The sequence below is a fragment of the Sorex fumeus genome, unplaced genomic scaffold, assembly GCF_029834395.1.
Source record: "Sorex fumeus unplaced genomic scaffold, SorFum_2.1 ptg000014l, whole genome shotgun sequence".
Taxonomy (NCBI): Eukaryota; Metazoa; Chordata; class Mammalia; order Eulipotyphla; family Soricidae; genus Sorex; species Sorex fumeus.
Window position 1 is genome coordinate 589368 of NW_026606071.1, and position 14950 is coordinate 604317.

Below are 14950 nucleotides of genomic sequence, written 5' to 3' on the forward strand. Positions count from 1 at the left end.
AACATAATCACAATCTTTTTCTAAATAAAAAATGATTGGTAAGAACTGAAAAAGTCAAGTTCAAAAGAGATAAGATGGAATGAAAAGAATCTGAAAGCACATACAAAGGAGAAGAGGCATATAAAAAAATGAGGGAGGTATGCTGTATGAGTGTCAAGTTGGCACATTCGTTTTTGTACGAAGATACTTTTACGTATTTTCACAAAAGTTTTAGTGAAATTTTAAGAATAAATAATACTAAGGTTTTCTAACTTACCTTTGGACCTAGTAAACCTGGTTGATCAGAGAGGACAGTGGCCAATTCTTTCAGTGCGGACCTTAAAAATTTGCGTCTTTCTCTGTGCATTGAACCACTACAGGGAAAGACAACAATATAATTCAACTGTTTCTACTAAAATTATTACTACAATTAAAGAACAGCATTTTAGAGCCAATGATTTTTATGAGAGTGCCCTACAAAAGTCCTTTCATATCTCTCTTTAAACAAATTTCTGTCATATACTGACATAGATTGGGTTGGGAGCCACACCTGGCAATGCTCAGGGGTTACTCCTGGCTCTCACACTTAATCCTAATGGCACTCTGGGGACCATATGGGGTACCAGGGATTGAACTTGGGTCAGCCGCATGCAAGGCAATCACTACCCACTGGACTATCTCTCCAGCCCCCATTTTCTACTGCCTTTCTTGAACGGCTTTTATAACAATCTGTTCATTCTGTTCTCTTCATCTACCAAAATCCTATCCAACATTCAAGAGGAGTAGACATTCAGGAAGCACTTCTAAATTCCCAGGTGTCTACTTCTGAACAATTTTTGCAATTTTAATGACATATTTTTGTTCTGTATTTGGACCACAACTGGTAATGTTCAAGGTTATTCTTGACTCTGCCCTCAGGGATCACTCCTAGCCTGGCAGGCTCTGCTTGTTTTCTCTTCGTCTGATAAAAACACTGATAAAAGACTATACTTTTAGGGATCATTTCTTTAGTCCATTATTAGAGAAGTCTCTTTGATAGTGCACAACACCAAAACCATGAGGAAAAGTCAGAGCATCCTTTCCTGAGCATGACGCCAGTTCTAGGTGATGCTTTTCCAACTACCTTTTACCAATTATGATCATTTTTTCTCTTTCTTTGGAAGAAGGTGAGGGAGAGAATGCAGTTTGAGTGTTTTTGGCAAAAAATATATATACATTGATAGGTCAGATGTTATCTTCACATTATCTAGGCTCAATGGAGAAAATATTCTAAGAAAGCATACAAAATAGGTGTAAGTAAGATATACAGGTAATATTTATATATGTCACACATTAGACTATGTCTAAGTATATAACAATTAAGATCAACTACAAAATTATAATTTTACTTTTTGGTTTTGGGGCAAACCTGGCAGTGCTCAGAGATTACCTCTGGCTCTGCACTTAGAAATCAGTCCTGGCAGGCTTGGGGGTCCATATGGAATGCTGGGGAATCAAACCCAGGTTGGCTGTGTACAAGGCAAAAGCTCTACCCCTGTACTATCTCTTTGGCCCCCCAAATTTGAACTATTTTGTGAGAAAATTACAAGGATAACCAAAGACATTAGCTACCCTAGCCTTTACTTTATATGCTGGCTAAATTTTTAAAAGTAGGAATATGGGGCAAACATACGTTAAGAAGTAAACACTATTTTCTTAACATTATGCACAGCATAAAAATGTCAGTTTTTATGAAGTAGTACAAAAACAATCACAATCTGTAAGGTATTAATATATAATATATAAGTAGAGGGGTACTAAGAGATATGAAAAATGCCCAAGATTAAAGTTCATAGGGGCTCACCAGGCTTGCATGAGGAAGCCAAAGTACAACCTCTGGAACCACATGGTCAACAAAGCACCTTCCAAAATGCAGCCCCTGAGAACTGCCAGGTGTGGCCCAAAAGGCTGTCCTCCAAAAAAAGTTCTTCCCAAGATACTTCTTTAAAGTGTTTTTAACAACACGTTAGGAACATTTAAAATATGACTACACTAATTCTAAGATTACCACATATTAAATATGTATACCTATTTCTCATTGATGAGACAGCCTCCATTTTTCTACTACCTCACCTTGAAGATGAATAATCTGTACCCATTTCAACAAATCACACGTTGAGAAATTCTTGACAAAAAAAGTACCACATATAAAAGCACTACTTACGCATGTGACACAGCTGCCTCCTTGCATTCTCTTATGTCATTAATACGCTTATTATAGCTATGTGCAAAGAAATTAAAACCATGTTAATTATAATCTGAAAAACAACAAATGCTGAAAGTCAATTTTAAATGGCTTATTTTAAAAAAAATGGTCCCCAAACCAGAAGTGCATAAAAAAGGCTATCCACATACTCTCATAGCACGTTTAAGTCTTGCTAGGAAAGCAAACTTCATATTATGTTACAGGAATAAAGCCAACAATAAAGCCAACCTTCATAATACAGGGTTTAATTAAACATATACTTCCTTAAGATATTAAAACTGTACTTCCAATGTAATAGTGACTTATAAAAATTGAATGTGCTAACAAAATTACGACTTCTAACTTCTTATGCTATCTTCTAAACACAGAGAAGTTCTGAAAGAATACGTAATAATGATCAATACTAGCAACAACTTAAGGATGGTTATTCTGGGAATGGAAATAAGAAATGATGACAACTTAAAGTTATTTTAAGGACATAATTATGGGTGATTGATTTTTAGGCACCATGATTTTCAAACTGAACAAAGCATTTAACGAAACAGAACACCAATATCTATCAGTTTTAAGCTACCATTTAAAAATAAATGATAATAGTTATTTCATTAATATTAGATATAAAACTAAAAATTGATAAACATTAAAAAAATCAGAAAATTCTTGAAATGGAATACACACATATATGTAAACATCTTCTAGAGCATTCTTTGAGTAATTGTGCAATATCTACTAATTCTGTAATATTTAGGATTTTGTTGTAATTACTGTAATAGTTCTAAACTGAGATTGGGTTCATCACTCACAACTTAAAAATGAAAACTTCTCACTTTAAGTACAAAACTATTGGGACCAGAGAGATAATAAGGTGGGTATGATGTATGCCTTGTAGGCGACTGACCAGGTTCAATCCCCAGCATTCCCTATGGTCTCCCAGCACAGCCAAGAGCAATTCCTGAATGCAGAGCCAAGAGTAAACCCTGAGCACCACTGAGTCTGGTCCAAAAACAAAAAATAAATACAAAATTCTTAAAATCATGACAAAAAATTATTTCAGGGTACAGTTAAGCTTGGGCTGGAGCAATAACACAGCGGGTAGGGCGTTTGCCTTGCATGTGGTTGACCTAGGTTCATTCTTCTGCCCCTCTCGGAGAGCCTGGCAAGCTACCGAGAGTATCTCACCCGCATGGTAAAGCCTGGCGAGCTACCCATGATGTATTTGATAAGCCAAAAACAGTAACAACAAGTCTCACAATTTGTTGTGAGAAATTACTGGTGCCCGCCCGAGCAAATCGATGAACAATGGGAGGACAGTGCTACAGTGCTACAGTGAAGCTTAACTTGCATCATAAGCTCACTTTATATACACACAACTTGGTTTTATATGCTTACGTATTTTAAATGATTCCACAGGAAGGTTGTCATTATGCTTAGGAACTATAAGTTTCATAATTTCATGATTTTCCATAACAACTAACTAGAAAATGACAAAGGTCATATGACATAAATATTCCCATGCACTGCCCCATGTAAAATTAAAGCAGCATAAGAAATAAAAAGTATACAGGGTATTATTACTGAGAGATTACCTGCATGAGAGTATTAGAACTACTGAAAATAGAAGATTTGTCACTTGAGAAATGAGATATGGATAAAAGGACCATGGAATTATTACTGACCAATGTAGAAGAAAATATTCTGGAGATGAAAATGTTCTACAACTTGATCTAGATCAAGTATCAGGTATGTAAATACTGAGCTGCATAGCCAAATTTTATGCATTTTTCTACTTTAAAATTTCTTATCAAATTACTAAGGGAGAAAGAGAAGATTACTTTAACATAGGCACTAAAAAAAACAACGCCCAGGACACTGTACAGTAATTCATATCCCAAAGTAATTTTCATACACACCAAAATTTGAGACATACTGGCTGAAATTACTAGAGCTAAAATTTTACTTTACCTAGATTTCATCATGATAGTACAAAATTAAGTGTGAAAGAAATGTACGTTAAGTTTCAATAATACCTAAAGCTAACAAATCAACATAATTATTTAATAATTATTGAATATATAGGATCCCAAAATAGTTTAGATGGTCCTAATTCAAAAAGTTTTATAATTATTATCAAGTCTGATCTCAATGTGGCTTTTGTATACTGGCTACAGAACCACAAGAAAGAAAGGTGGCATTAGAAAATTTTTTAGTAAGAAAATTTCGAAGAATTTTTGCTTTAGTGCGGAGAGTGACTCAGTATAATTTCTTACTCAACAGAAACATTTCCTATTATAGTAGCTTAACATCTATTTTTTAATTTGATTTTTTGTTTTTTGGGCCACTCACAGCAGTGTTCAGAGCTGCATGCAAGGCAAGCACCCTACCCACTATACAATTTCTCTGGCACCTGTAATTATTATTAATTTAATATAGAATAGTTGCATTAATACTTGGATACTTCTTTATCCTGAAATACTAGAACACTTTTATCTGTAACACTGCATATAAAAAATAGAACTACCTACATGAAAACTATTAATAAAAACAACATGCCAAGACTAGTGTGATGGTATAGGTATAACTTTTTCCTAGATATGACACTTTTCCATTCCCAAAACCTAAAAAAAAGCACTCATTCCCTTTTACATAAAAAGAAAAAGAAACTGAAACATCATACCCTCGTATGTTCACAAATAAGTCTTCTGCAGCTTTGTGAATATGGAAAACTTCATCCCGGAAAAGAGAGAGGCAAGAGCTACTTTGAAGGGCTAGCTTCCAAAGATTCAGTGCTGTTGCATCAGTATTTAGGATTCCATGGCACAAAATAAAGCCAACTTGAAATAAAAAGAAAAGTGCGTATAAATATAAAAAAAATTCCAAATATAAGTTATTTCCGTTAAATAGGAGTGTTACTTCAAGATACAGAAAGCAATCAATTATCAAAATTTTTAAGAAACATGTATACATATACATAAAAGCAGAAAATAATTATTTCATAATAGTTATTTTCTGTATTTTTCAAAATTTGTGTTTGTTCACAGTGACACAGGGAAAGGGAGAAAATTCTGGGCTACTGAAGAAATTACTGTTAAAGACAAATAAACATTCTTGGGAAAACATATAAACAGAAGTTATAAATACTTTATACAGAAGTCATTAGCTTATAAATGAAAAATAAACCTGACCTATTTTTCTAAATCAGCAGAAGAAATGATAGAGTAATAGCATTCCACATGTTCACACCATTAATTTTTACTAACAATTTTTTACATATGTGATGCTCTGTTCTGTAAAGACAAGAGATAGTATCCTTCTTTTACAGTTGAAGAAATGAAAGTTCAGTGGTTTGCTTAACTTTTACTATCAAGGCATCAGAGCTAGACTTAGGCTCAAGTATTTTCCCTGAGCTTAATATTCTTTTCTTTTATTACTGCTCTAGTTTATGAATTCAAATATCTTTTACTTTAATACTAAACACATATCGTGTTTGTTAATATCCTTTTTTTAAAAAAAAATTTTTATTAGTGAAACACCATGAGGTACAGTTGTAGAGTTAGAAATTTTTGTGCTTGGATTTCAATTATACAATGATCAAATACCCATCCCTCCACCAGTACCCATTTTCCACCACCACGGGTCCCAGTATCCCTCCACACCCCTTCCCCCCCATCCCACCCTGCCTCTGTGGCAGGGCACTCTCTCTCCTTTTGGGTGTTGTGGTTTGCAAAAGAGGCATTGAGTGGTAATCGTGTTTGGTCTATAGTTTACTTTCAGCATGTTTCTCCCATCCTGGGAGGATCCTCCCAACACCCTTTATTTGGTGCTCCCTTCTCTATCTGAGCTCCCTTTTCCCCTAGCATGTGTGGCTGGCCTCCAAGCCATGGAGCAAACCTCCTGGTACTAATCTCGGCCACTCTTGGGTGTTAGCCTTCTATTTTGTTGCTTTATGTTCCCCAGATGAACGCAATCTTTCTCTATGTCTGTCCCTCTCTTTCTGACTCATTTAGCTTAACATGATACTTTCCTTGTAGTACACTTGTATGTAAATTTCATGACTTCATCTTTTCTAACAGCTACATAGTATTCCATGTTAATATCCTTGTTAGCTCTCTATTAAGAGGTCATAAAACTTCATCTGAGAAAATCATTAAAGATTTAGTCAATGCCTGCTGTAGACAAAGTACTGGTGAGCCAGTTCCAAACCAATCTATACACTGTGAAATTTTCCTCTAAATTGTCCATAGTCACTTTCATCTATAAAATCCTGGATACACAGAACAGCATGCAAGGTGCTTGCCTTTCATGTGGCCAGACCTAGTTTGATCCTGGTAACATATGCAATTCCCCTGAGTATCACCGGGGTGAACCTTGAGCAGAGAGCCAGTAAAAAACACTTAGCACAGCTGAGTATGGCTCAAACCACAATAAACAGAAGCGAAATCTAAAAGTGACTAAAACTCCTGTGTCTTTTAGCTGAAACTCTGGGGCACACCCAGCGGGTGGCATGGGCTGAGTCCCTGACCCGCGAAAGACCTGGCAGCTGCACCCACACACCACAGTCACTCCCATACTAACCATGCAAACAACCCAACTTCAATGCAATTTCTGCAGACGTGGAACTGACATAAAATTCCAAGTATACCGGTTTTCCGGGTGGGAACTCTGGGGTCTTCTCTGAGTGGAAGTGCATAGACACCTTCCACCCCAGTACTGCTGGAAGCCCCAGTAACTACTCCCACATCCCACATCCCACATTCTCTGTCATGTAAACAACCGCCCAGTTCATGACTATCTTGGAAGAGATGCATGCCAAGCCACTGAAACTCATTTAGCCCCATTCTACAAATTCTGGACTTTCTGGAGCGCTCGACATACACAGCCATATCACACCTCCAAATTCTACAACACTGACATCCCAGTAGGAGCACACCAAATTAGACGGGAAAGTAGCATAAAAGCCAACTAAACTCAATAAACAAAAACAATCACTAGCAACAAACTAGCAACTAGCTACAATCAGCTTAGTAAATCCTCAGACAATAACCTCACTGTGAGATACAACAATTTTCATAAATTTTCTTTTAGGAAGAATTTTTCAATAGTTCCATTAGTCACTTTGTTGTAACAAGGAATATAAAGTTTTTGTGTCTATTATGGGGGCAAGTTTGAAGGGTATTTGGGAAGCTAGGAAGGATTGGTGTTGGAACACTGAATGCCTGAACCAATTGTAATATGAACCACTTTGTAAACCGTGGTGATTAAAGGTTTAAGAAAAGGTCTCACTTACAGATAATCCATTTTTCCATTGCATCCAAAGAGAGATATTCACAAGGCATCTTAAAAACAGAAAATATAAACTGTCGTTAAAAGAAATCCTAAAGATATATTCCATATTGAGCCACTCTCTTCAGAATTCTTACAACTCAATTCTTGGCTCAAATACGGCCAAAACAACAAATCTGAAAAATTAGATAAAATTTTGCAATCTACAGTAAGGGAATAAAAAAGTTAATGGTAATAGATCCTGAGACTCGATCTACAGAATTTTGTTAAGGGAAGCAGAGAGACTACGTGGGGATCTAGAGACGGTGGTGGTGAGACACGGACACCTTCATGGTAAGCACAGTGGTGGAACAGTATGCCTGAAACACTGTCGTTAACAGTTTATAAGACATAATTACAAATAAATATTGGAGTTGAAAAAATGTTTTGAAATCTCTAACCTTGCAGTTCACAGAAACTAATGGAGAACTGTGCAATTTTCCCAGTGACCCAAATCTCTTTTTAAAAATGCAGCTGCATGTGAGGACTTGACCCAAGTGAGACATCACATGGTCTTTCATATTCCAGGCCCTGGTTCAAGCCCCTGCAAATCATGCTCTCACTGCTGTGTACCACTGCATATAAGCTAGGCCCCTTGTCCAGCACCACGGAGTGTGACTCCTTACTCCAAGCAACAGTGATAAAATCAATTCCAAAACAATAAAAATTAAAATTCTCACTAAACTGTCTTTCTGAAAAATGACAGTCCAAATTCCCAAGTCTATTGAAGTTAGCAGCATTCCAAAGGAGTAATTTTCTAGTTAAAATGTATTTATGGGGGCTGGAGAGAGAGCAAAGGGGTTGAGGCCCAGTTCAAATCTCCAGCACCATACAAAGTCCCCAAGCACAGCCGGGGGCCACTCCTACGAGCCACCAGCTATGGACCAAAACTATCATTTCCCTGCTCCAACAATAAATGTACATAGGTGCTCACTGTCACACCAAATTCACTATGTGTGGTTATATTCTCCATATGTGCAAGATCTATAATCATATACCCAAAGAGAAAACTAAAAGTATAACAATATAGGAAAGATTCTCTTGGGTTAGTAAAACTTGGGATAATTTTATCTATTCCCTTATCTATAACAGTTATCTTCTAAACTTATTACTATTTATGATAGCATAGGTATCTTCTAAACTTTTAAACTTTAAAAGAAAATACATTCTTTTAATAAATTTAGCATCAGAAGCCAGCAATCTAAAAAATTTAAATAGAATGGCTTAACTACAGAGCATTTTTACAATGAACTATTAATGAGCAAAATAGATCAGAGATAAGACAGCAGCACAGTTAATTTTTTAAAAAATACCAACTCTATTTTCATTCAAAAAGACAAAGATAAAGCCGTACAGTGTCAGACTGTGCAGGATTCAGCATTGTGCTGGGAGCACTAATGAGACTCAGCAGTTGAGCGTTTCTCCACTGATCAGCTGAAAGATTCCTTCGAGGATATACCATCTGAAGGGAAATGAGCGCATCTGAAAGAGACTGAATAAAAGAGGAAAGAGAAAGTGAAGGAATAAAAACACGTTTTTGCCTTTCCAATGAACTGTTCTGTGGCCATACCAGCAGTGCTCAGGATCCTGGCTCTGTGCTCAGGATCACTAGTGGCAGGGCACGGAGGGGAGCAACACGCAGTGCCGGGGATCAAATCCTCAACAGTCATATGCAAAGTAAGCACTTTACCTGTTATACTATCTCTCTGGTCCCTCTTTTCCACTTGCTAAAGAAAAACCTGCTACAACTGCCATGCATTTCTAATTGTACCACTACAAAACAGTCGACTGATTATAGCTATGCTCCACATTGTATCTGAAATTGGTTCCAATTTCCTTCCCCTAATTTTCTTTTTTGTTAAATTTCACGACAAGCACTTGAGGTGTGGCTCCGTCAGTGGTAGCTGCACATGCCTTCTACACACAATGCCCAGGATTCAATATCAGTACCACAAGAATTATGTAGATTTAAAAAAAAATGGGGCCTGGGGATGAGGAGATGGCTCAAAGGCGTGGAGCACAAGCTCTGCATGGGAGAGGCGAAGGTTTAATTCCCAGAACTGCATGAACCCCAAGCACCACCAGGAATAAGCTCCCAAACACCACTAGGTACAGCCCTAAACAAAGGGAGGGAATGGAGAGTGGGTGGAGAACAGCCGACCAGAAGGGTCCTAATGTCAATGGTAGACAGTCTATGGCATTTTGGTGGTGGCAGAAGTACAACAGTACATCAAAACCATAAATGTTAACACTATTACAACTATGTTACCTTAGTAACAACAAAACACTGAAAATTAAAGTTCATTGTCACAAAAAAAAAAAACTGTTAAAAAGAAAAACTCCTGTTACTGGGTTCTGCATTCTTGGGTGAGAGCTTAGTTATGGAAACCATGTTACTTTCCCAAGTGTTCAGTTGTTTAGGCAAGAGACAGCTCAAAAGGGCATCCTTTGTATGCAGAGGAAGATTTTGATCCCAAGTACTGCACGGTTCCCAAGGCACTGCCAGGAAAATCCTCCAAGCACAGAGCTCAGTGGAGTCACTGGTCACTACTAGTGTGGTACTCAATCCACACCCCCACCCCACCAAAAGAAAAAAAAAACAAAACCTCAAAGTCTGTAATCTTCAATAAGAGTACAAAATCTAGAGTCATTCTCTGGTATATGTTTTCTATTCTCTGATAGCAATCACTGAAAGGTAAGACTTTAGGGTTCATAACTAAATATAAGAGAATTAACATGTCCCATATTTCTACAAAGTACAATTTAAGAAATTAATGCACTAATATTAGTGACAGGCTTTTTCTTTTAAAATTTTTTCCAGTGGTATAACATTTATTTCATCATTTCGGTCAAATTACTTTTTTTTTTAGACTTACAAACTTTGTGCTTGGGTTTCAGTTATACAATGATCAAGTACCCATCCCTCTACCAGCGCCCATCCTCCACCACCACGGGTCCCAAGATCCCTCCCACCCCCCCATCCCCCCCTCCCACCCTGCCTCTGTGGCAGGGCACTGCCTTTGTTCTCGCTCTCTCCTTTTGGGTCCTGTGGTTTGCAAGAGAGGCATTGAGTGGCAATCATGTTTGGTCTATAGTCTACTTTCAGCATGTTTCTCCCATCCTGGGAGGATCCTCCCAACACCCTTTATTTGGTGACAGGCTTTTTAAAAGTTATAGTTCAGTATGTTTTATGTCAAAGCGAGAGTAAAGTGGGTAAGGCACTTCCCTTACAAGTGGTTGACCCAGGTTTGTTCTCCAGCACCACAAACAGTTCCCCAAACCCTGATCCCCGAACACATAGCCAGGTGTAAATCCGAAGCATTGCCAGGTGTGGTCCCCTCAAAACAAAACGAAAATAATACTCAATGTTCTACTGATCTATTTTTTGCTTTTTTTTTTAACTGTTTGTTATTCATTCCTGTGTTCTAAAAATTATACAGAATAATGCTTGACTCTGCTGATGACAACTTACCGGAGTTTGTTCAGAATACAGAATCTGAGTTTGTTCAGAATACAGAATACAGAATACAGAATCTGGGGCTCTTAATGAAAGAACCAGAAGCTCTTTTAGTAGAACCTAGGAATGTGTCTTTCAAGTATATTTCACCCAGTAATTCTGTATTAGAAGGGGTAGGGGTGGTGTGCATGCCAGGGACAGGCATCCCAGATGTTGCTCAAGAAGCCAAATGGCCACTCCAGGCAGCACCCAGTGAAGTGGGCCTGACAGTTCAACATTGGTGCCTGAGGATGAAATGAAGCTCAAACCCTTTAGTTCCAAGGATCACCAGGGCCACTCCAGCAGAGTTTGTGGATGCTAATATCAATGCATTTATACAGATGAAATAACTTAAATATAATGTGGATGTTTAAGTAACTTGCCCAATATTACACAATAAGCAACTGTGAGAAGTAGAAACCAGTAAAAGAATATACATTTTCAAATATTATACTTCACAACATCTATATACCATGCTAGTTAAATCTATAATGAACCAAATATTCCTTAGTTTTTATACACCACCTGAAATCTAATTCACAACTAGATAAAGCCTTGCATAATTATTCATATTGAATTTACTGAAAGTTTATCACACTACTCAATTTTCACTATTCAACTTAAGTGCTATCTTATAGCACATCAAAAAACAAACTCTTGGGACTAGAGAGATAGTTCAGGGACTGGGCACTTGCATTCCACACTGCAAACCCTGATTTGATCCTCTGGTCCACAAGGTCCCCCAAGTACCACAAGGGGTCATTTCTGAGAACGGAGTAACGGCCCTAAGCACTGCTAGGAATGGCCCCCGTACCCCAAAACAAACAAAAACAGTTATTACCTTGCTATGGGGTACAAATTCTTCCATCATCTTCTTTAAAGGATTTTCATAATCCACAATCATCTGACCAAGGCGTGGATATTCTCGGTCGCTTGAAATTAAGTAGAGTTTCAGTTATTGGGATATAGTTAAATAGACAATCAAATTTCTCTAAATTGTAAACCATTAAACTGAGAATTTAACAAAGATTTTTAGAGTGCAGGACTACCTTGCTCCATGGGTCATTTCATGAGCGTAATTGTATAATCCAATGATTGCCTTCCTTTCTTCAATGCGTGATAGCAGGATCATTAGTGTTGTATAGGTAATGATCAAATCTAAGTAGTTCTTTGTTAAATCAAAGTTTACAGTCTAGAAAATAAATCAAGTTTAAATCAAGTTTAAATCTATTTGATTTCACAAACTTTTAAACATTTTTTTTTTGACTTTTGGCTCACACCCAGCAATGCTCAGGGGTTTACTCCTGGCTCTGCACTCAAGAATTACTGCTGGTAGTGCTCAGGGGACCATATGGAATGCCGGAAATCAAACCTAGCAGGGCAAATGTCCAACCTGCTGTGCTATCACTCCAGCTTTAAACTTTTAAAGTCATAAATCATAATGGCAGCTAGTGAAAGCTAGTAATTTTTCATTAACTATATCCCAATGACTGAAACTCTACTTAATTTCCTTCGTCAAAACCATGTCTGCAATTTGGAAGTTATAGGTTACAACTTTGTGCTTGTGACCCAATTTGATGAATAAGAGTTCAGGATTGCCCTATATTCAATCTGCACAATGTTTAAAAGTGTAACCAAAAACCAGTACAATAAAAACACTGAAGTCAATCTCACTAGACAAGAAAATAGAGTATTACCCGAACAAATTAAAGCCCACACAGACATTTTTCATCTTGACTATCTATACCTGTCATTCTAAGAATAATCTTGTCAAGCATATCTTTTTAAAGAAAAGTAGTGTCAGGGCTGGAGCGACAGTGCAGTCACTAGTGTGTCTGCCTTACATGCAGCAAACCTGGGTTTGATCCTCAGCATTCCATATGGTCCCCAGAGCACTGCCAGGAGGAATTCCTAAATGCAGGGCCAGGAATAACCCCTGTGCATTGCCAGGTGTGATCTCCTCTCTCCAAAAAAAAAAAAAATAGTGTCTGGTTAATTGGACATACTAAAATAATAAAAACAATCACTTCCTATTATATACATATTTAATATGCTCAAATAAAAGTTTAGAAATAAGAAAATAAGCAATAAGTCTAGAAAATAAGAAAATAAGTGTAACTCCTTACATTAAAAAATAGCTATAAAACAACCTAAATTTATACTTTTAAAATGTTATAGACTAGTCACATAAACTAGAGGAAAGTATTTGGTGAAACCAGTGTGACACAGAACAGGAGAATTAAATTTTTCTTAGAAAATTATACTTACAATATCAAAGAAGACTTGGCAGACATCAATAGTATTCAGCAATTCACAAACATGATCCTAAAATAAAAAGTTATTTTAATCGTTTACATAAAACTCAGAAAAGATAAAAATCTGAGATTTAGAAGAATTCTAATTTTACTCTCTACAGGTGACAAAGGAATTTATACAATTAACAAACAGCAAATCTATATCTATAATCCTAAAATTTATATATTAGAATACATACCTTGAATTCCATAACATCTACAAAGGTGAAGTAATATAATGCCAAATTTTTCAGAATCTCTGATTTTTCTTTCTGTAGTTGAGCTAGCTGTTGCTGTAAAAACAAAATTAAAATGCATTGCTCATAGAAAACAAAAACATTTCAGTGAAAACTTTTATTTATGTTTGCTATATGGAAGCACAAGCTTTTAAAACAATTTCTAAATGACTAATAGGCTCTTCAAAAAAATAAAATACTTGAGACAGCAAGTGCTAATAGTTATCAGCAACTGACAGTGCGAGGCTACAAAATAAATCAAAGCGGATTAGTACCAAACTATACTACTGAGAAAAACAAGCTGTTAGGAAAAAATAATTATCAAATAAATCTTCAAAAATTAAAAACTCATGAGCATGATCACATTACTACAAGGGGAAAAGAAAGTGAAAACATTACAACTTACACTACAAAAAAACAATATGCTTTGTAAATTTGGAACTTACCAAAAAGAACATCCAGGGAAAGCCACGTTACGCATGCAAAATAAAATGTAGATACAAACATAAAATACAGTCACGGTTCCCTGACTAGATCCACAAAACACAATAATACATTAAACAAAAGTAAAAATTACAACAACAAAGAAAAGAAATGACAAAGGAGCAAAACTAGAGTTAATGACACTGGTAAACATATGAAAAAAGGGAAATGTGACTACAAAAAGACAAATACTATTTTAATCAACTGTTATTAAATATACAAAAATCCTAAGTTCTTTTTCTAATTTTGGAAATAGAAAGGATTATAGGAGAATCGAAGGCGATAGAAGAGAAAGTCCCCAGCAGGGGAGGAACTTTAGTACAGGACTGAGTTGCTAAGTTTTTTTTAAACGTCCAAGAAGCATCTATTCAGAACCTGAGAAAACTCGGTATTATAGGAAAGATAATATAAACTAGCACTCATTATCAAAACCATCCCAATTTAGGCCAAGGATATAACTCAGTGATGAGCACAAGCTATGAACATACGAAGCACCACCAAAAAAAAAGGCTGAAATTATGATATACTTCTTACCGTAATAAAGAAATACTGGATAAAGGTATGTCTATAGATAATATAGAAACATAGTATGAAGTCAGAAAATCTACAGCAATGAGTAACATGGAGAGGTGTGTGCGTGTTGTGTGTGTGTGTGTGTGAGAGAGAGAGAGAGAGAGAGAGAGTGTGAGTGTGAGTGTGTGGTGTGTCTGTTTTAAGCCTATGAGAAGACCTATAGAGTAGAGTAGATTCTACCATTACAAAATAAACTATTCTAAATACAGTCCTGGGGGTCAGCAATAGCTCAAAGAGGTCACACGCAGATAGCACAGCGGTAGGGCGTTCGCCTTACAAGCGGCCAACATGGCCGACCCGAGTTCGATTCCTCTGCCCCTCTCGG

The 14950-nt window shown here is 36.7% G+C and overlaps 1 protein-coding gene and 1 non-coding gene across 5 annotated transcripts in view; one reads left to right on the forward strand and one right to left on the reverse strand.

Moving 5' to 3' along the window:
- Positions 1-14950, reverse strand: part of NCKAP1 (NCK associated protein 1) — an 86951-nt gene that overhangs the window by 38077 nt on the left and 33924 nt on the right. For 2 of the 4 annotated variants that reach the window (XM_056111607.1, XM_056111605.1), the window contains 9 exons: positions 13534-13620; positions 13308-13364; positions 12089-12231; positions 11881-11971; positions 8898-9035; positions 7509-7557; positions 4899-5055; positions 2183-2239; positions 257-353 (listed from right to left, as the gene is read on the reverse strand). In XM_056111607.1, the coding sequence (XP_055967582.1) occupies positions 257-353; positions 2183-2239; positions 4899-5055; positions 7509-7557; positions 8898-9035; positions 11881-11971; positions 12089-12231; positions 13308-13364; positions 13534-13620 (876 nt within the window). Of the gene's footprint in view, positions 1-256; positions 354-2182; positions 2240-4898; positions 5056-7508; positions 7558-8897; positions 9036-11880; positions 11972-12088; positions 12232-13307; positions 13365-13533; positions 13627-14950 lie in introns of all 4 variants that reach the window. The other 2 variants (XM_056111606.1, XM_056111604.1) reach the window with 1 other exon arrangement.
- On the forward strand, positions 960-1173 carry LOC130021232 (small nucleolar RNA U3). Its single transcript, XR_008792123.1, has one exon. It is a non-coding gene; the product is annotated as a small nucleolar RNA U3 (small nucleolar RNA).